The sequence below is a fragment of the Malaya genurostris genome, chromosome 2 (genome assembly GCF_030247185.1).
Source record: "Malaya genurostris strain Urasoe2022 chromosome 2, Malgen_1.1, whole genome shotgun sequence".
Lineage (NCBI taxonomy): Eukaryota > Metazoa > Arthropoda > Insecta > Diptera > Culicidae > Malaya > Malaya genurostris.
Genome location: NC_080571.1, coordinates 13,269,736 through 13,292,172, shown reverse-complemented (window position 1 = coordinate 13,292,172; position 22,437 = coordinate 13,269,736). Strand labels below are relative to the sequence as shown.

Below are 22,437 nucleotides of genomic sequence, written 5' to 3'. Positions count from 1 at the left end.
CAAATTTTCAAAAGTGATAATCACTTGGTGATAATCACCTTACATGATTCCACCCCTGGAAAGTATTTACTGATTTACACGGTAGTGATCATTTACCAATCATCATCTCAATTAGCAGTAACAAAGGCATTGCTAATTCAGTTAATATTCCATATGATTTGACAAAAAATGTTGACTGGATGAAATACCAAAGTAGTATCTCAAGTACTTTGAACTCAATAGAAGAGCTCCCCCCCACTTGAAGAATATGAGTTTCATTGATAGCCCCTTTTCAATGATGAAATTTTCCATAGCACTCATGTATTGTAACAATAACGCTCCTGGGTTGGACAGAATTAAATTCAACTTAGTGAAGAATCTGTCCGACCTTGCAAAAAGACGTTTGTTGGAATTGTTCAACAAGTTTCTTGAGTAAAATATTGTTCCATATGACTGGAAGCAAGTGAAAGTTATCGCCATTCAAAAGCCGGGGCAACCAGCTTCCAATCACAACTCATATAGACCCATTGCAATGTTGTCCTGCATCAGAAAATTGTTCGAAAAAATTATTCTTCGACGTCTCGACTCTTGGGTCGAGTCGAACGATTTCTTGTCAGATACTCAGTTTGGCTTCCGGATCACGAATTGAATTGAAGGCATGGTTCAGGGGACTGGATGTGAGTAGGGACTTCATTCGTGTGATGTCCAGACTCATGTCCAATCACTACACGTTAGAAGCACATCTCCTTCGAATTGGACTTTCCGAGACTAATCATTGTGCTTGTGGCGAAGGTTATCGCGATATTGATCATGTCGTTTGGACATGCGTGGAGTATCGTGATGTCAGATCTCAACTAATAACTAAGAAATTTATATGAGTTCCATTTTGGAGTTTTTGACCGCTACTAAGTAGATTTTTCTGTTGTTGCATCGTCACTCCCAATGACGGATTTAAATTTTTATACTCATCACCCTGTATAACCAGACCAGAGATGCGAAGTAAATATTTTAAACATATTCATGCAGGGTTGAAGAAGTCTGAAAACTCGAAAAAAAAGTCTGCGGACTCCAAGTTTTCTTCAAAGAATGATGTAAGGAATTGGTATAGTGAACAAAAAAAAAGACCGCGGCAATTTCAAAAGTCTGTACGTCTACAAAAAACGTGATTTTCAAAAGCCTACAAAAAAGTCTGCAGCTTATTTTATAAATCTGTTGATTTACAAACAAATTTGCAGGTCTGGCATCTCTGATCCAGACACGGAAGATGACTCGATGAAATTAAATAGTTATAAATGTGGGATTATAATGCACTTCATTAAAATATAAATTTATTAAAATCTGCTCGACCATCAACTCTCGACAAATAATCAACAAATTTTGCAAACTAGAAGAGCTTGAATAGTTTCAAAATATTCGCTCCTTTTTACATTGTGAACACATAAGAACATCCTTTTTACATAAGAACACACCCTTAAAATTAAAGGTAAAAAATCGATCCCTTCCCTTTGACACATATAACTGCTTGCTTCAATCCCTCATTGTCAAATCCAAAATATGTGATTTAAGTAAATTGCTATTTACTTGCCCTCACTCTTCAAAAAATAAAAACAAAAAATACTGAAGACACAAGAATCATCAGTTAGATGCATTATTTCTTATTTCATTAGTTAGTCGATAGAAAGTTTTTGAATAATTCCACGGTAATGTCGGCTAATGAAAAAAGCATAATTATACAATTATTATAACATGAATTAAAACAAGTATTAGTTTAGCAGAGCATTTAGTTTCGTGTAGCTTCATTAAAGTCACGCCTGATAGCATTTGCCAAAATATCGGTTTCCGTATTCGAGTAAAAATCATCTGATTTTGCAGTTTTATTTCACATGCCTTCTGACTGATCTTTGTTTATACACTCTCAAGCCGCGACCGTTTGTTGTGTTGCGAATCAGTGTAGGTTCAATCGTCCAGCGACGATCACGCAGCCATCGAATAAATATTATTCTTCAAACACTTCGACGGCTTCCTATTATTATTAGTCTGACGAATGAGAAATGGGGAATTCCATGAGCAGAAAAGAACAGCGAGCAGCGGACATTCGAACATCGTTACTATCCTACTCGAAACGACGAGATCCATGGGGACCCGAGTACCGTGCTTCGGCCGTATATCGTGGTGTTAATCGAAACAATCGTCGCCGGTCTGGTGGTGGTGGTGGATGCTGTAGATTCCTTGGCAAATTAATCTTCCTGTTAGCCCTCGGTGGTGCCATTTGGTACATGTGGGTGTTGGTGAAACAATACAGCCAAGATTGTTTGCCGAAATTCGAGATGAACTGTCTGAATGAATCCGTATTTGTGCACTACGCGAACTGTACGATCAACTACTGCATGTCACTGTCGCAAAGTTTGACGCAACTGTGGAATAAAACAGTTTCCAGTATTCAACTCATGACCGATTTTAAGAACTAGAAATGTGTACTTGTATATAAATGTGTTCATGAACAAGAGTGTTTCGATAAAATTGAAGGAAAATATAACTCCTCTATATCTCTCTAAACAACATTAATGTTTTTTTATGGAATGCATTCACAGTAAAATTTGGATATTTAAAAATTCCGGTGTGGAACTTGATCGCTCACCAAGTTTAGAACTCTTATCACAATCACCAATTTGAAAAAGACAAAAAAAATCGTGTGTATTGCACCGCATTCTTCTAGTTTGTTGTATCGAGCTTCCTATGCGCATGGGTAAATCGTTTCGGATTTGTGATTGTAAATTAGTTGATAATATTCGTTCGTTTTTTCATCAATGATTAAATCATTCGACAAAACTATGACATTTGCACGTTACTAACTATTTATGAAATACATAAAGTAAATAATTTTACTATGCATAGATAACAATAATGGGGATCTTATGACTTTTTTATGAAAATCTCTTACCATTTATTTCGGCTTGGTTCATAAGTACAGTTGTTCCCAATCACTGATTGTGCATCGTCTTTGCCTTCATCGGAAATGGAAATTGTTCTTCAATGTCAGCCACTCCTTCTGAGCAGCCTAGATAGCCGTGTAGTGTCGGTAGCGGTTAAGAATAACACTACGGTTCATCTGTCCCGATGGTATAAGTCCACCAAACAGGTAAGCCGTGTGGCATCCGGCGGAATTATTTCAACCAAGAATTGATCCACTGATTTTCTGTTCCATGTCGTAAAAGGCCACTAAAACGGGAACTCGCAAGTCAAGGTGTGATTCCGTACCGATGACTGAATGACTGAAGGTGAATGACTAAAAAAGGCAGTTGTAAACGTGTAAACTCCGTGTCACAGTTAGGCTGACTAGTTGAAGGCATAAATATAAAATGTCTATTTTTCGGCATATTTGCCGTATAACCGGTCTTCGCAGAGTGATGACTTCATATTCTTCATATCGTATGAATTCCAGTGGAGTAAAGGCCATCAACATTAAAATCATTTCTATTTATTTGCTCTCATACAATACATAGTTGATCATAATGTTAGTGTGGCATCCCTTTTTTCGTCATTTCGGGGTTTGGTACTGTAGAGGATGAGCGATTATGCAGAAACAGTAATCTGTATATAAGTTAAACTGAAAATATTGCAAATAATAAAGTTTTGTGGATTTTGACCTTATTATTCTTTTCCGTGTACTTTGCATAGCTGAGCAACCCTGCTTTGTGTTAATACATGTGCACGAGATGTAGAAAGAGCTAAGCATAACAAAATGCGAGACAAGTAGATCCCTACTTGATGTCCTTGTCACTCGTTCAATAAGATAGCATTGTACCATGGATTTGCGCTTCAGTTTTTAGACGAATATAGATGAGAACGGACGCGAATTTCTCTGGATCCTGTCGAGTCACGACAATGGCGCAAGAAACGCTCCCGATCGGAAAGAGTTTAGTAAGTTTATTTTGCGAATAATAACCAGATGGATATTTATTTGCGGCCTTGAGAGGTCAGGTTTTGCAAAGTTGTAGCTAGTAGTTCAGAGTGGCTGCAATAATCTCTTGAGCGAGATATTTTTGCTCCGAGTGGCAATGCTTTGTTTCTTTGTGCGGAAAAATTGTGCGAAGTCTCGAGTTTGCTCCGAGTGGCAATGCTTTGTTTCTTTGTGCGGAAAAATTGTGCGAAGTCTCGAGTGACTAGTTGTATAAACTCTGTTTGCTCTGAGAGGCAATATTTTATATTCTTGTGTGAAAATTTTGCGTAGACTCGAGAGGCTATATGTATATGTATTTTCATACATTATATAACGAATTTATTTGTCCTGAACGACAACATTGCGTTGTAATATTTTCATGATATATGAAATATTTTAGCCCCGGTATAACAGCATAAAACAAAACAAGAAATCAAAGCTACAAGATTGACGAGCAAAATTACCAGATTGGCGATCGTAAAGTGAAGAATCCGGATCAAAGGTTGAATATTGAAGGGCGACAATTGACGATAGAGTATTGACAAGTGAAAACTAGATCAAAGATTGAAGGTCGACAACTAAAGATTTAAGAGTGAAGGATAAAGTTTGATGAACGAATGTTGTGTATTGCCAAGTAAAGCTTAGTAGACTAGTAAACATTGAACATTGATGATTAAAAAATTAAGATTGATGAGTAAATTATAACAACTGATGAGTTTATATTGATGATAAAGTTTGTAGATTCATGAATTAGAATAGAAGATGGAGAAAATTCGATGATAGATGAGTAAATATTGTATAATGATAGATTAGAGTTGAATAGAGATGCGTGATAATTGAAAATTGAAAAGTAGAATATAAACATTAATGAGTGATGAATGAATATTGAAGAGTAAAAATTGAATATCAAGGAATACATTGTGAATTTATGATGATTGAACATTAAACATTGAAGTTTCATAAATATGAAGTCCGTTAAATGAATGAATATTGATGAGTCGATAATGAAGAATAATTAATCAAAATTAAATTTTGAGTTGAGACTAACGAATTGAAAACTAAATAATGGTGTGTAAAGATTAAAATTTCTATAAATTTTGAATTTGATAAACAAATATAGTTTAAGGATTGATAAGCAAATATTAAATATTGATAAATAAAGATTGAATATTAATGAGTAATTTTTGATGAACAAGAATTGAAAATGGATGAATATATATTGCTGATTCATGAAGCAGGATTGATGTGATAAGATTAGTTATATAAAGTTCATGTGTAAGGACTAAAAGTATTGAGTAAGGCATGAAGGTTGATGATTATGAATTCGAGGTTGATGAGAAAATATTGCAAAATAATGAGCAAATTATGAATGGACGGCGATGAGTGAAGTTTATGGATTGATGAACGAAAACAGAAGAAGAAAAATTGAATATTGATAAATAGATATCAAAGATTGAGAAAAAAAGGATTAAATATTAAAGCGTAACAATTGATGATACAACATTTAAAAGTAACAACTGAAGAGCAGACATTGAAGATCGACCATTAACAATGATAAGTAAGAATTGAAGACTGTTTTGAAATGAGTTAGGAATATATATTGAAAAACAATAGAGTTAAATAAACACTAGAACGTACTGAATAGTGAATGGACTTTAAACTGTTAAGAGAGTAGAACTATTTTTTTTAAGGTATAGAATACGGAGTGTAGTTTATATGTAGAAGCAAAAAGTCAGTTTCCGCATGCTTGATATCATGCGGCTCCATTATTATATGAAACGTATATTAAGCTACATATTCCACAGAGTAGGGGAGAAGGAGAATGTAGAGGATGAGCGATTATGCAGAAACAGTAAGCTGTATATAAGTTAAACTGAAAATATTGCAAATAATAAAGTTTTGTGGATTTTGACCTTATTATTCTTTTCCGTATACTTTGCATAGCTGAGCAACCCTGCTTTGTGTTCATACATGTGCACGAGATGTAGAAAAAGCATAACAAAATGCGAGACAAGTAGATCCCTACTTGATGTCCTTGTCACACGTTCAATGAGATAGCATTGTACCATGGATTTGCGCTTCAGTTTTTAGACGAATACAGATGAGAACGGACGCGTATTTGTCTGGATCCTGTCGAGTCACGACAGGTACCTTGTGGGTAACCAGTTTGTGCGAAGTGCACATGACTTATTTCATATTTTACTTTTTTATATATATAAAAAAATAGGAATAGTATGTATGTGTGTGTCTGTATGTGTGTTGTCAACTAAGAGGTCGAGATCTCAGAGATGGCTGGGCCGATTTTGATCAAACTAGTCGCAAATGAAAGGTCTCCCCGTCACCCAGAATGCTATTGAATGGTTTTGAGATCGGATGTTTACTTTTTGAGTTATACGAAGTTTTATGTCAAAATTTTCAGTTTTTTGACAGTATCTGTCACAATTGACCTTGAAAACAGAATATGTTTTCAGACTTAGATTCCGCACGGTAATACCTATCCAAAAAGCCATGTTGTTGTTGAAATCCGTCCATTTTTAACGGAGATATCGAAATTTTTGTGTAAACGACTTTTTCCCCTATTCCAGCAGTAGGAATTTCGAGCGCTGTATGATAAAGCAATAATTGGGAGCAACGTGAAACCCAATTTTTCTACTGTTACATACAATTGTTTCTAAGTACCACTAAGACAGTGTACAGTATCCTTTTTCATGACATTTTGCCTCGGACCGATTTTAGCACGGTTCGTTTTTGGCAACATAATCGTTCGAATATTATTTTCTAGTTGAATGCAATTTCGTAATTGTTTTGATTTAAACTACTTACAGTAATAAATGCTGGAAGAACATAACTCCCATATACCATTGGAATCAGTTCGTCGAGATCAGCAAATGCGTGTGTGACAAATAATTTCTCTCAATTTTTTCAGAGATGGCTCAACCGTTTTTTACACACTCAGATTCATACAAAAACTGGTATACTAAGCAAGGTTCCTGAATTTAAATTTGATCCGACTTCTGGTTCCGGAACTACAGGATGATATATGAAACGAACTTAAAATCTCATCTTTTCTCGACGAAGGCTGAACCGATCTATGATGCAAATGAAAAATCTTAAAACCTTATAAAACATCTTGCTTTTTAGATCCAACTTCCGGTTTAGAAAATGCAGAGTGATAGTATACAAATGTCCATTTCACACAAATTAATCAGGTTTATCGGGTTTGCAGATTTGGATAGTCGATAACCAAGTAAATTAATCTCAGTTTTAGTGGAATTCAATTTTCGATTCGGAAGGTACCCAAAAAATTTATTCGCACTACGATGTCTACACTGATTTTCAAACATTTTGAATCAAATATAAACTATACAGCTGCTCAAGTGAATTTATCTGACTTCGGCTACACCGATTTTCGGATTCCGGTTCCAATATTGAATCGTTTCTCAAGGCTCGATCGTTTTCTCAAAAAAGGCCAAATCGAATTAAAAAAATTCTGACTTTCGATTCTGGAATTACAGGGTGATGAGTTTTTAAAATTCTAACTTACTTCGACATGTCATGAAATGTTCAATCGATTGTCACACGTTTAGATTCAAATTCAATTCGATTAGCAGTTTCGACCTGACAGGGTTGTGAGTGATTAAAATCTCAAACTGCCGCTTGAAACGACGGTCATTGAAATAATGTCATGAGAACAAAACACCGAAGAATATTCGTGCAAAAAAACACAAAATGCGGATTAATAAAAAAAATAGGTATCACCTCACTGCTAGGTGGATTAAGCAAGTTTTTACGTTTCGTTTTCGAGTGTGACATTCTTCATAATCTTTCTTAACGATCTTGAACACTAACGATTACGGGTCGTTTGTTGATTCTGCAAAGCAAAAAGTTTTTGGTAAGGCTTGTTGAGATGACTACGTAATTCACTCAAGTATCTGAGTTTCATAAGCGGGATGATGCAACTATCGCATCTTCATCCTACGAGACAGGACCTCATAAGATGGATAATGCAGTTAGGATTTAGGATGTCAGTCATCAACTAACACATGGGCTGTTTTTAGTCATGTTTAAACGTAACAAACCGGGATTTTTACGTCGATATGTGACAATGGATGAAACAAGAATTCATTCCTTTATTCTGGAATCAAAACTAGAATCGTCATCTGAGTGGACAACAACTGATGAACCTCGTTCAAAGCGCTCGAAAGCACAACAAACGGCTGGAAAGATTTTGGCCTCATTATTTTAGGATGTGCGTGGTGTAATATTCATCAACTATCTCGAGAAAGGAAATACCATTAACAGTGAATATTATAGAGTGTTATTGGAGCGTTTCAAGAGATAAAAATGCGAAGAAATGACCGCATATGGCTACGAAAACATTTTTCTTTAATCAAGACGGTGCGTTGTCACAAGTCAATCAAAACAATGGCAAAACTATACGAATTGAACTTCGAATTCCTCACACATCCACCGTGTTCTCCAGATTTGGCTCCCAGCAACTACTGGCTGTTCGCAGACCTGAAAAAATGCTCGCCGGTAAGAAATTTCGCACGAATGAAGAGGGTATCGCTGAAACTGAGGCCTATTCGGGAGGCAAAAGATAAATCGTTCTACGAAAGTTGTATTGAAATGTTAGTGTTGCGCTTGACTGATTGCGTTGCTCTTGGTGGCGATTACGTTGATGAATAAAGTTAATTTTAGACCAAAAAATCGTGTTCTCTTTATTACGCCATGTGTTATCTCTGACAAATTTACTAGAGCTGATACCACGAATGAAAGATGCAGCTTTATCACTGTCAACTAGTTGGATAAAGCACAGGATTCTTCTAGGGCTGTATCCAAACATGCTAGCTACTGGCACAGCTTGCAATGTTATGTAACTATCCCGCATTGACGAAATTACGTATCCGAGTTTTTGGTTCTCCATACATGTCACCAAGGATGGTTTTTATCGTATCAAAGAACGCTCACTCGCAACTCTTCACACGATTAAATCAGTGCCATCAAAGAGAGACGGATATCATAGAAACAACAAAAAAACCGGCATGGTTCATTTAACATAGAATAGACACCAGTGCGAGAGCGAATTTCTCTCGATGACATTTCTGAGAATCAAAGGTTAGCACGCTGCTGTGGGGATCCTCTCTGAAACAACAAACGGTCGCTTATTCTCGTTTTGCGATCCGATTCTATACAGGCAGTGGATAATTGCGATAGAATCATTTTACTTTTGCCGCTTATTCTAACTATGTGCATATAATCTTTGTATAAGTTGTATCTATGTAAATAGCTGTAAATGCTCCACACAAGGGTTTTGAAACATTGCAACCTAGTATGAAAATCATCAAGTTGAATCATCGATTCGATTTTCTGCGATAATTGTCAACTTGCGATTCTCTCTTGGGAAATTCCACACAACAACGATCATTATCAGACTGTAAATTTTTTTTAAGGGCTGTGAAATACTCAGAGTATGAAGTGGAGCGAAGGAATGTAGCGAATTTCTCTCATGGTTCATGCACTCGAGTTCTTGTAGCATCTTCTACCGGATTGAAAATGTTGTATACAATATAGATAGCAATATTGCAGCTTCTGTCAAATTTTCAGCAATCATCAACACTGCATGTCACTTTTGATGGACCAATAATGAAAAATTTATTCTCAACAAATTTAGTACTTCATGGTGAAATCATTTTTTCATTATTTATAACATATTAGAACAACCTCATCGACTACACCACCAGTTCACTCCAAACATCAACTTGACACACAACAGGTCGGCACAGATAAAGAGATTCCATGAACCAGACTAATTGAATACACTCCAGTCTCTTTTCATGCGACTTTTTTCATGCGAACTTTCAAAATTGTGCGGTTTTTATACAAATGAAAGTTATGCGCTTTCTTTTGTGATTTTTTATGCGGTACGTATCCACCACATACAAAAAAAAGACTACAGCCACCATAGGTTTTGTAATTTTATCTTCGAATCATGCGTCTTCATACGAAAATTAAATAAAAATTCACTTCCATTTAGCGTATAATCATCGCATAAACACTATCATAAAGACTAAATATGTAATAAATGAATATTTGCTGCTGTAAAAACGTGATTAATCCACCTAGCAGTGGGATGATAACTTTTTTCAATTCCAATGTGTTTTTTGTTCAATGATTGTTTGAAATTTCAATCAATCCTGTAATTTAGAAACTGCAAGTCGGATCGAAAGGACAAATTGAAATCGACTAAGCATTCCATAAGATGTCGAGGTGAGATCTACTTCATTGACGGTAGCTCCAGAACCGGTGTTTAGGGACCGGCATAACCGTAAACGGCTCATGAGGCCATGAATTAGTATGATGAATAAGCCCAATTTTGAAGGTTTTTTGGTGTCGTCATCTTCTCATCCTCCATATTTCCATCCCAAAATTTACTTAATTTGCAAGTTACAATCTATGCGAAATAGGAATTTTTTCTATTTGTTTGGTAAATTTGAATCTGCACTCTCGCTTTCATAAATGATAAATGATAAAGGTTAAACCCGTAGGTTTGGCATCGCTTATTGCCTAGAGTCTTTTTCGAAATAATCCGAAACGAGCAACGGCTAATGTAGAAGCAACATTTGCAAGAATGAATATATTTAATTTATGTTTGTGGATGGAATCCTTGTCCTGCATTTGAATTTCTCAACTCTTGCTAAAAATCTTAATTTCACGATTGACCTTTCAAAAACTCAGTTTTTCTAGAAATCTATGATTTTACAGTCGCACGATATAAAATAATTGTATTGAATATATTTTAATCCAAACCAATTTCACTGAAGGCTGTATAAAAGAGATTCTGTCTTTAAAATATACATCCACTCCTCTGTTGGGTAGTATGGTTCCCAGTTTCTATCCGTTCAACTTTTCCTTCAATTTCTGCTCCATTAGACTCATCGAACCCTTGTTCATTTTCAAATATGTTGGCTTTCTTGTGATCAACTTCCGTCCGGTGGGTGGTTGTTTGGGCCTGGCCGTCGTTGTACCCTTACCAAGCAAAGGCTCCGCTGGAGTCCACCGATCTGGAACGGGTAACGGATCCTGTGGTTCCTTTGCTCCGCAGTACATGATATTTATCAGCAAAGCATCATACTTTGTCAGAGTTTCACCCTGACCGAAGGCACTGAACCAGGGAACTTTGGGGCGCATGGTTTCCAGTTTGCTCGGTCTGACCGAAAACGCGTACTGAGAGTAGTGCATAATGCTGCCGATGTCATATGGAATGCTGAAATTGGTCACATCGTGCTCTTCCGGTAGCTGAAAATTGTAGTAGATCGACGGATCCGGGATCATGTGATCGTAGATGACGTCAATGTAATCGTCCCGATCGAGCCGGTTGTGCTCATGGTAGAACCCTAAGGCATGCATCAACTCATGAACCGGAGTCGTCAACGCATTCGCACAGCCCTGCTGAAGATTAACCAACGTCTTGCCGGTCCCACGGCCAACATCCGCCCAGCAACCGTAATCACGGTTATCGATCGAAGCGTATGCCTTCTCATTGACGCGCTTCCGGAACCGTACACAGGTGTACTTTTCGAATTCGCGCATTGCTCCAAGAATGAAGGATCGTTCCGTCGCATCTGCATTGCAAAAAAGTTCGGTAAACAAGCTAATAACCAGAAGAAAAATAAATGGTAAACTCACTGAAATTTTTGCTAAGTTTATAGATCACTGTGGCGTTAGGCCAACGGAAGAATGCCGTCGAGTTACCGGCCAAACCATTCCGTAGCTTCGGCAACGGAAGACGCATATCGCTTTCAACTAGATTTCCGAGTTCCCATGGTTGCACACCAGTCGAGCGATCCAGGTTTCTGATCAACTTATCTGCAATTGACACGTCGCCAAGAAAAGATCGTAGGATAAGATGTGCCATGAAGTACCCCAATTCGATTAAAATTACCTACACCTGGATCAATGGTACGGTAGAGCGACGTTCCGTAGTGGGCTAGTAGGTTAACCGAGGCCAATTTGGATGCGACCTGGCCGATCAAAATCCATAACAGAATCGATGCGTACATGATCATTGAACAAACTGATCGCAATTGATTGGAAGGAAACAACCTGTAGTCGGTGGAATTTTTCAAGGCTCTAAACCGATCAATGGCAGCCATTGTTCGATCAACAGATAAAACAAGTACTTCAGACGCAGTAAAGAAAATTTATTCCAATGATGTCAAGTGTACTAAGTTGATTACGCTGGCCTATTGTTTCAGCTGGGATGTAGCTTTTGCGAGGCATTATAGTGGGAAGACGATTCGGATCCCGGCTGTACATTGCTGGTGTGTAGTGCATTATGCTCTCGAAGTCGTACGGCAGTGGAAAGGCTAGTCCAGTCCAAGGATCAATGATCTCGAAATTGAACAAGATTTCCGGCCGCTGAATGATATTCTCGTACAGGACCGACACATACTGGTCGCGATCCGGACGGGTGTGCTGATGTAGGAATCCCAGGGAGTGCATCAACTCATGCAACGGTGTACCAACGGAGGAGAAGCACTCGGGACCTAGATTTAGTTGCTGGAAGAAAAAAGCAATTACAATCCGTCTTCGACAAGAATAGACTGAATTCTGGTTACTGTTATCGGAGATTGACGTCCCGTATCGGACCAACATCCACTGAGTTCGGAAGTGATTTGGATAAAGTCAACTTGATTTGACGTTTTCAACCGAAAGCGAACGCACGAAACTGATGAAATCATGTTCATGGCCTGCTTGATATGGTGGATTGCCCTGTTGGCTGTCAAATTATAAGGGTTAACTTATTAATATGTCACCAATTACATTTACATACTAAACGCTCCCTCAAACTGGTAATAAACAGTTGCATTGGGCCATTTGTAGTTTGCAGATAAAAAGTTACGAATGACGTTTCCGTATTTCAGTGATTTTGACTTTATTCCTTCATCGATCATAAATCCTAAACGTGACGATAAATATGTTTATTTTATTTTCGACTATTATCTGTGAAACTAAATTTACCATAATCAAATTCAGTATTCATGTGAAGAAGTAAAAAAACTGCAATAATAACGGAGTAAAATTTCATCATACAGGATAGTCGATTTAAAACGATGGGCAAAACTTTTCCTGATGCACATATCAAAAGTCAAAAGTCACACCATTGCACATTACACAAAATAACAAATCCAATCAATTCATCGAGCAAAACTTTGAAAACTTCGTCTGCATCCGCCGGACCAGTGCCAGAGTTAGCTAGTTTCGTAGTTTGGCGCTGTTTAGAAATCAAACTCCTAACCGGGTCTGTGTTGCTGCTGAAGGAAAATGAAAAACTGAAAATGTGGTGAAATGAAAGACGCATGAATGAAACACATTTAATCAACAGACATTTCATAGAATTTGTAGTTTCAGTTTGAACCCCGCAGGTGCGACATTGAAGTACCGATGCTTTCGCAGGGAGAAGTTTTGAGACTATATTTGTGCTATTATATTCTAAATTTCGAAAACTCCACCTCGAAGTTGAACTGCTAAGTAGCACTAACAGTACGTTTTGAAATGCGGTGCACTGATGAGTCAACGTTAAATTTTACTAAAACTGCAGCCCGTTTTAAAGTTTGACGGATTTAAAGTTATTTGGGTTTATTTTGCACTGGTAATAATTTTAACTAGAGAATTGATATTAGAATTTTCTTTGCAAGATTTTTTTCAGCGTGGCAAATAATCCATCGATCTGTAAAAAATAACCATGCTTTCGAGCAGAGTTATTTTTGACAACACCAAAATAACCACTCGAGTGTCAGATTTCAACAAAGCGTTAAATTAACCGCGAAATAGTTCACAGCCTTATTTGAAAATATTAAATCTCTTTGACTTTTCTCTTCGTATCACGTTCCGGAGGTAAAACTTTACTACAAGTATACAGAAAATGAATGTAATAAAGTGAATTCATACGCACATCAATCATTGATTGGCGTCAGATATCCTCCCAGTATCCCAAAAGCATCCAGTTGAACTAATTTCAAGCTTTGTTGATACATTTCCAGTACGGGAACTTTACCTACAGGTGGCTGTTCCACGTATGAGTAAATTAGTAATGTGCAGTAGTCAGGTGATAGAATTTAACAATGAATTTTAACGTGTGTCGATGGTATTTATTCGGCAGTAAACAACTTTCCTGAGTGGAAAGAAGTTATGAGAAAGGTTATGAACTGTGCGTAAAATTTGCTCATTCAGCGTGACGAATACTTGTAGATGTCACCACGATCGACACGAGGTGCCACGATTTGGGTGCCGCTTTCGCATGAGTCATTATTTTGGGTACTACATTCACTTCACGCTAGATTTTTGTTTTGCTGTTGGTAAAATGACAAGTTAATTTTTTTTTCTAGTCGAGTTCTCGTGTGATTTACGCGACATGAAAATAAAGTTGTCTTGAACACAAACCGTGTGATAAGTGTTCAAATTATTGTAATTGAAATATTTCTATAACAGGCAGGAGGATTTTGTTATTGTTCCGTAACGTAGTGTAACGTTTCGAAAGATTGCGGTGAATAGTCGAGTAGGTGGCAATAGTGTTTCCAACATATAGCAAATTTGAAAATTACACAGGATTTAAAAATTTTTTAACTATTTATTAAAAAACTATTATTTCCTTAAAGAATTTATACCCAACGGTGCGGCGAAAATTGCTCTAGTAATTATCAAAAGTTCAGTCGTTTCCAAGAGCTGCTTAGAGCAAGTTTAGCATATGGAAATGTTAAATAAGAGAAGTTCAATAGAACTGGAACAGAAGCTAACCTATCTTGAGCAATCCCTCTTTAGTTTAGTCGTTTCGCAGAATGGGTCATTTCGCCGAAAGTCGTTTTACCGAAAAGGTCATTTCGCCGAAAGGTAATTTTGAATACATATCACATAAACTGCAATTCTGATTAGTTTTTTTCATAATAAAATTTTTATTTGGCTCATTTGCTTTAGCTATACGTGGCCGATTGTCTTGTTGTTAAAGGAGAAGAAGGGACACCTTATTAAGGTGGCGGCATACTCCCCTAGAGTTAGTAAAGGAATTTACAAAATATTGATTTTGAATTAAAATACATCATTCGTTTGTGGCACAAATGTTTCAGAGTTTTCTGGATCTCCACCTTCTTCAGATTGTAACGAGAGATTATCCTTGGCTGGGATGCTTTGTTGGTGTGCTCTGACGTTGATGTGGCGGTTTTAAGTAGTTTTCAGCAACTCAGTCAGTTCAAGGCAGGTGCACGCTCCGAAGCATCGTTTATACAGGTCATATTTTCAGTATCGTAAAGAAAAGTACGATAGAGCTGTAGACGAGAGAGAGAGATAGGGAGAGCACTAAATTTGGGCATTGATAGTTTTGAGAGCAAGGATGGCTTTTATCGTATCAAAGAACGCTCACTGGCAACTCTTCATACGATTGAATTAGTGCCATCAAAGAGAGATGGATATCATCGCAGCAACAAAAAACCGGCATGGTTCATTTAACATAGAATCGACACCAGTGCGAGAGCGAATTTCTCTCGATGACATTTCTGAGAATCAAAGGTTAGCACGCTGCTGTGGGGATCTCTGAAGCAACAAACGGTCGCTTATTCTCGTTTCGCGATCCGATTCTATACAGGCAGTTGATAAATGCGATAGAATCATTTTACTATTGCCGCTTATTCTAACTATGTGCACATAACCTTTGTATAAGTTGTGTCTATGAAACTGTCTGTGAAGGCTCCACACAAGGGTTTTGTAAAATTGCAACCTAGTATGAGAATCATCAAGTTGAATCATCGATTCGATTTTCTGCGATAATTGTCAACTTGCGATAATGATTAGACATACATTGACATTACACGAATAAAGTCTCGGCTCACGTTCTGACGACAGCAACTGAAAAATTCATTGAAGCAGATTGGTCTTTCATAGATATCACCTTCTAGTGCCCCCACCTTGGCTAACGAGTCCGCCCTCTGATTGCCCCGTATGGAACAATGTGAGGGGACCCAAGCCAAGGTAATCTGGTATGATTTTGCAGATAAGCACTCAATTGTTCCCATATTTTCCCCAAGAAATACGGTGAGTGCTTTCCAGGCTTCACTGAACAGAGAGCCCCAATGGAGCTGGTCCGATACAATGAAGTAGTGATCTGTGGGCAGAGTGTCAGTGATCTCAAGAGTATACTGAATTGCAGCTAGTTCTGCGACATAAACTGAAGCTGGATCACTGAGTCGAGATGTGATCCGTCAGTGTAAAACATTTTATTACAGTCGACTTCTTTAAACTTATTATAAATTTTTTTGGGATCTCTTGAGGGCGTACAGGATCCGGGATTAATTATATTTTATTTATCCTGTGACCTGTTATTCTCTGGTCACAATGTAGTTCCTTTGGTCACTGAGTCCAGCTTGTATATATTTTTCAAATATTGTATATTTTTGTTTATTTCATTGTCAGTAAATGTCTAAGTAGAATTTAAACGTCAATCGCGTTCATACTCCGTGTTTACATGTTTGAGTCACGTTTAAGTTCTGCTCAATAGCAAAGGTTGGTGTCAAAAGTAGGGTCTTGTTTAATTATTTATTCTATTTATTTATTTATTTATTCATTTATATATTTATTTATTTATTCATTTATTTATTCAAAATTTATTTATTTACATTTATTTACTAAATATTTATTATTAAATTATATATTATTTATTCAAAAATATTCATTTATTTATATTAATCAATTTATATATATCTTTGTTATTGTTCAATACCATTCATACATCAAATTATATTACATATTTATATAATAAAAGGAAACAAGTGTAGTAGGTACAAACACTAACCAAGACACCAACCAGAAAAAAAACGATAAATCATTGTAACCGTCATCTGTCTACACACTGCCATCATCGTCATCATCGCAGCATAAAATGCGGGGTGGCCTGCTTTGAAGGTGGCGGTGGGATTGGGATGGAAAATGGACAGCAAGCCGATAAAACCGCGGGAAAACCCTTGAGCGGGGACTAGTAGATTCTGACCCAGTGAAGTGAAGACAGCAGCAGCGTGTCACCCGCCAAAAGTGACAATCCGTTTCTTTGAACCACAGTCCAAATCGATCCCAAAAGGGATCTCCGTAGTTATCCGTGTCGAAGATCCGCACGAACGTTTGTTTCGATCACGGTAATCGAGTGGAGCAAGTGCGGTAGGATCGTTTTTTTATTCCCCGGTTTTACTAAAAATAGTGCTAGCACGACGTGAGTGCATTCCCGGTCAGTGAAGGGCAAGAAAAATTGTGTTTGGCAGGCGTTGAGGACGCCACCGTAGTGAAAAACCGGGAAAAGCCCAAAGACCAATAAGTTAAATTTCCCACTCGATCATACGTCAGACACTCGCGATCGGTTAATAGTGCACAGTACCACTCACTGGGTCTTCCTCACGCGAAACGGAGGCCTCCGATACAGATAGGCCGAGTTGCTGCTTCATCTGGAGACGAGTTGCTGTTCCACCGCCCCGAAGTCCGTGCCACCCCGTCCGTCGTCGTCAGCAGAGTTCACCAAGTCGACCAACGAGCATCACGGCCGCAACGGAGCGTCGAAGCTAAGTTTTCTACAAAATAAAAGCGCAAGTAAAAAGTGAACCATTTTGTCTTTATGTCGTGCGCTAAAAATATATAGTTAAAAAAATTAAATTGTGCGGTCTTTCTTTATACAAGCTGTGTCGTCCATTTTGTTTAGTTTTTTTTTATGTAATTCTGTTTCCGCCGAATAAACGATTTACTCAGTGACCATAGGTTGGGAAGAAAAGTCCGCCCTAAAAATAGTGAAGTGAAGATTCTCCAGGAGACCAACAAGATAAACGACCCTGAACTGGTGGTCCGGTGCTGAAAAGCAGCCACCAGTAGTGTGATACAAAACGACATGTAACAATCCTTATTTTCAATCAATCCCAAACACGATATTAAGACTAATGAAGAATTCGGCGAAATGGCTTTCAGTGAAATGACATTCGGTGAAATGACCCTGATCCCTTGGGATTGTGCGAGCTACTAGAGGAACTCCTTGGTGGAATGCTGAACTTGCTAGATTAAGGAAACTATGCAGAAGAGCTTGAAACCACCGACGCAGAGATGGGTCGGAGACATTCGTGTCGAGTCGAAAGGCTTACAAAAATGCTCTTCGATCGTCTGAGCGAAGTGGTTGAAAAAGCCTTAGATTTCTTTCTTAAGAACTTCAGATGGTGAGTACTTGTTTGATGGAGGTGATGTACATCACTATCTTTTTAACACTCACTTTCCAGGATGTATGGAGCCATCACCGAGAGCTGTTCCTGAAACCTTTTCGGGTAGTTACGATTCTTGGATCCTTGCTCGAAGAGTTGTGACGATTGAATCTATCAAACGGGCAGTTGAGAGTTTTGCTAAAGACTGTCCCAAAAACCGCTGCCATTTCGCAATGGTTCAGAATCTGTCAATTTTCATGGCTGCGTCATGTTTTTTACACTCTTCTCTAACCACTTGTGCAGTTGTTTATTCGTTTTCATTAGTTTGTTTCGAAATGCGTGGACCTTCAGCAGAACAACGTCGAAAAATTGTGTACAAATGGTGCATAGAACGTGGACTGTCACTGAGAAAGATAGCAATAATGAAAGGAGTAAGTGAAAAAGCCGTGCGAAATGCAATCAGGAAGTTCGGTGAGGATAACACCTTTGAGAATAAACCGAAAACGGGTCGAAAAAAAGGTCCTGCTAACCCTCAGTTGGATAAACGTATACTGAAGGCGTTCGAGCAAAAGAAGTAGGTTTCAGTTCGGGATGTGGCCAAAAAAGTAAACACTTCGAAGTCAAATGTTCTTCATGCTAAAGAACGTTTGAATCTTCGAACCTATAAGAAGTAGAAACAACCAAAACGTAGTCCGAAACAAGAAGCATCGATCAGGCCGAGGGTTCGAAAGCTGTTCAATACGATTCTTGCTGGAAATTTGAACTGCATAATCATGGACGACGAAACCTACGTGAAACTCGATTACAAATCCTTGCCGGGACCACAATATTATACGGTGCGAGAAGGGCAGGTGTTAAACCAGTCCGAGACATCGATTGAAGTCGAAAAATTTGGTAAGAAAGCTATGGTCTGGCAAGCAATTTGTAGCTGCGGTAATATTTCGAAACCCTTCATCACCACTGCTTCAATGAACAGCGTATATTTCGGAATGTTTACAAAAACGACTTCTATCCATGATTCGAAGCCACAAGGATACTGTTGTCTTCTGGCAAGATCTTGCTTCTTGCCACTACTTGAACTAGGAAGAATGGTATACTAACAAAAATGTCACTTTCGTCCCAAAAGACATGAATCCACCAAATTGCCCACAACTTCGACCAATTGAGGAATTTTGGGCATTAACGAAGGCACATCTTAGGAAACATGTCTCGGCAGCCGAAACCATTAAACAATTCGAAAAAGATTAGAAAAAAGTGTCAAAGCTTGTCGCCAAGAAGTCTGTACAGAATTTAATGAGGAAAATTCGCAAGAAGATGCCCCAAGTAACAATTTTTGTTACGCTAGCTTGTTTGTGACTAGTTTGCAACTAGATATTTGAGTGATTGTTACTAACATCTAACCACTTGCATGACTCAAAAAGCGCAGTTTCTAATAGTTGTTAAGTCGGCTAAAAATATGTTGTCGTTACGTTGAAATGCCATACTGAAATAACTTATCTTTTCATAACTTGAAAATAACTTGTTTCCAAGTAAACTAGTTGAAACTTAGTCACCATCGACATTATAAACATTGAATGAATCCAAAATACTTTTCTATCATAAATAAAAAAGCAGAAGAGTACTTTAAATCACAAACTTGATACAAGGTACAAGTTTCACAACGATCCAAAAACTGCCGAGCGGAATTCAATTTTACTTCACTGTTTTTTATGCGCCTTCAATTCAAATCTGTTTATAAAGATATAAAAACTAAACAACAAAATAACCCTATGTTCAGAATGCTCAAAATTATTCCAAGTAGAGTGATTTCTCATCAAATTAAAATTCATATATCATGAAAACTATAATATTATCACAATCGATGTTCAATCCCTATATTATTTTCTTCGTGATTATGACAGTGCATAGAACAAAAATGACTTTTCTGCCTTTCACTATTTTCTGCAAAAAGTAGTTTTGAAAAAAGTAATATCCTGGTTTTATTTACGTTCCATACACTTCTTGAGACTCCATATTGTGTTCGCCATATTCAAGCCAACAAAGGTTGTTTTGTTTGCATTTTAGTTATCATAACGTAGGGAAAACTTACCGATAACTGTCTGAAGTAATGAAGAAATTATATGTTATAATCTTATAATATCTAAGTTATTGCTATATCAATTCACAGTAACGATTCACATATACGTTAACGTATTTATAATGGTTTCGCAACGGAAAATAAATCTTTTTTCAACTAGTAGCTAAAAACATAGCTGTGATTAAAGATATGTTAGAATCAAGTAACGATAACTTACAAATGATAGTTAGTTCAATGTTTACGTTATAAATAAACACTGCTGTCACCTTGTTTTAACCAGTATAACATAAAAAAACATGTTCGTGCTCTTGTTGCAACACAGTTGGGTTGAGTGGTATCAAAACTAGTTACGGGTTGCTACTATTGAAGTCAAATAAACTTATTTTCAACTAGTAGCTAGAAGCATTGTTGTGATTAAAGATATGTTTGGATTAAGTAACGATAGCTTATTAATTATATTTAATTCAATATAACACAAAGATGTTATGATTGGAAACCAAAATAACTATTTCGTAACTAGTTATGTTATGATGAAACATTGCTGTCACCATGTTTTAACCAGTATAACATAAAACACATATTCGTGCTCTTTTTGCAACATAGTTTGGACTTGGTCGTATCAGAACTAGTTGCGGATTGCTACTTGGGGCGCCAGCTAATCTACAATGGTTGAGTAGCAAATGTTGAGAATAATATTCTGTTGTTGTAGTCTAATATTATCAGTATATCGAATAAAATTTGAATATCTAACACTTGTGAACTATTTACAGCGAAATCAAAGTGCGTTCTGGGACAGTCTTTACGTACAATTCTCCTGGAAAGGATAGAATTTTCCCAGTGTAACTGCAAAAAGGGTATGAACATTTCAAACATGTTTTGAAGAAAATACTTACTTTTAGTCTTGCGACAGGATATATTCCAATTCCAGTGGCGTACCGAGGAAATTTGGCGCCCGGGGCAAAATAAGAGATTTGCCGCCCCCATCATTGGTTTAGTGAGCAAAAAAAACAATGCTGAACTCCATCTCCGGAAAGCTGACTTGGGCACAGCAAAAACGAAAAAAAGGTCCCAAGGATTACCAACACCCCCCCCCCCCCCCCTAATTCCAAAAGCTTGGCAAGAAATAATAGTCAAAATTATTCCCAAATGCGGTCGCGACACTTATGAGGAAGCGAAGAATTTCAGGCCTATCAGTCTTAACTCATGTCTTCTTAAAACAGTGGAACGCATAGTCGATCACTATATCAGGAATGTTAGTTTGGGCGTGCATCCGCTACATGGAATGCAACATGCTTACCAGCGTGGAAAGTCCACTACAACCCTGTTAACACATGGATCAATAAGTCCCGAGACTAAAGCAGAGATGGCGCTCGTAGTAAACCAGTAACCACGTCTTTCTAGAGTACTAACCTTTGCTTGAAACGGGTTAAAATTTTAAGTCGATCCGACCAGAAACAGCTGAGTTATCGAGGTTGGAGTAAAGTCGTTTTGTAGTTTGTTTAAAAAATGGAAAAAACCGAGTTTCGTGTTTTGATAAAACATTGTTTTTTATTGGGTAAAACACCGTGCAAGCGAAACAATGGATTGAAAAATGTTATCCGAACTCTTGTCCATCAAAAGCAACGATTTGTCGGTGGTTCGCCGAGTTTAAACGTGGTCGTACCGACACAAATGACGCGGAACGCTCGGGTAGACCTGTGGAAGCCGTTACACCGGAAAATGTGAGTGAAGTGACAAAAATTATTATAATCGTAAAGTGAAGCTCCGTGAGATTGCTGAGATGACACAGATATCATATGGAAGTGTATTTACTATCCTTCATGAAAAATTGAGCATGAAAAAGGTTTTTTCCAAGTGGGTGCCGCGATTGCTTTCGATGGAAAAAAAAACAGAAACGAGTCGATGATTCAGAAATTGAACGGCTTTGATCTGCTTCCCCAAAAAGATTTGGCTCAAATGAGGAGGTCATCGCTGAAACTGAAGCTTATTTTGAAGCGAAAGATAATTTTTTTATAAACATGGTATTGAAAAATTGGAAAAACGTTGGAACCATTGTATCACCCTAAAAGATGATTATGTTGATGAATAAAAAAAAATTTTGCTAAAAAAATGTTGTTTCCATTGTTAGTCTCGGGACTTATTGATCCATGTGTTACATGATGTTGTGTACAACATTGAAAAAGCTTTCTCAAAAAAGCAATCTTGCTTGGGAGTTTTCCTAT

At 37.5% G+C, this 22,437-nt stretch overlaps 3 protein-coding genes across 3 annotated transcripts; 1 reads left to right on the top strand and 2 right to left on the bottom strand.

Annotated features, from left to right (window-relative positions):
- The first annotated feature begins 1,887 nt into the window (after positions 1 to 1,887).
- LOC131430473 (uncharacterized) lies at positions 1,888 to 2,540 on the top strand. The gene has a single exon (XM_058595489.1). It carries the CDS (start codon positions 2,031 to 2,033, stop codon positions 2,445 to 2,447), a length of 417 nt encoding a protein of 138 aa, XP_058451472.1. The 5' UTR covers positions 1,888 to 2,030; the 3' UTR covers positions 2,448 to 2,540.
- Positions 2,541 to 10,689: 8,149 nt separating this feature from the next.
- LOC131432390 (hatching enzyme 1.2-like) lies at positions 10,690 to 11,991 on the bottom strand. Its single transcript, XM_058598623.1, has 3 exons — positions 11,865 to 11,991; positions 11,609 to 11,788; positions 10,690 to 11,544 (listed from the first exon to the last, which is right to left on the bottom strand). Exons 1-3 carry the CDS (start codon positions 11,986 to 11,988, stop codon positions 10,814 to 10,816), a joined length of 1,035 nt encoding a protein of 344 aa, XP_058454606.1. The 5' UTR covers positions 11,989 to 11,991; the 3' UTR covers positions 10,690 to 10,813.
- Positions 11,992 to 12,103: 112 nt separating this feature from the next.
- On the bottom strand, positions 12,104 to 12,669 carry LOC131426948 (zinc metalloproteinase nas-14-like). Its single transcript, XM_058589748.1, has 2 exons — positions 12,541 to 12,669; positions 12,104 to 12,481 (listed from the first exon to the last, which is right to left on the bottom strand). Exons 1-2 carry the CDS (start codon positions 12,667 to 12,669, stop codon positions 12,104 to 12,106), a joined length of 507 nt encoding a protein of 168 aa, XP_058445731.1.
- Positions 12,670 to 22,437: the final 9,768 nt, after the last annotated feature.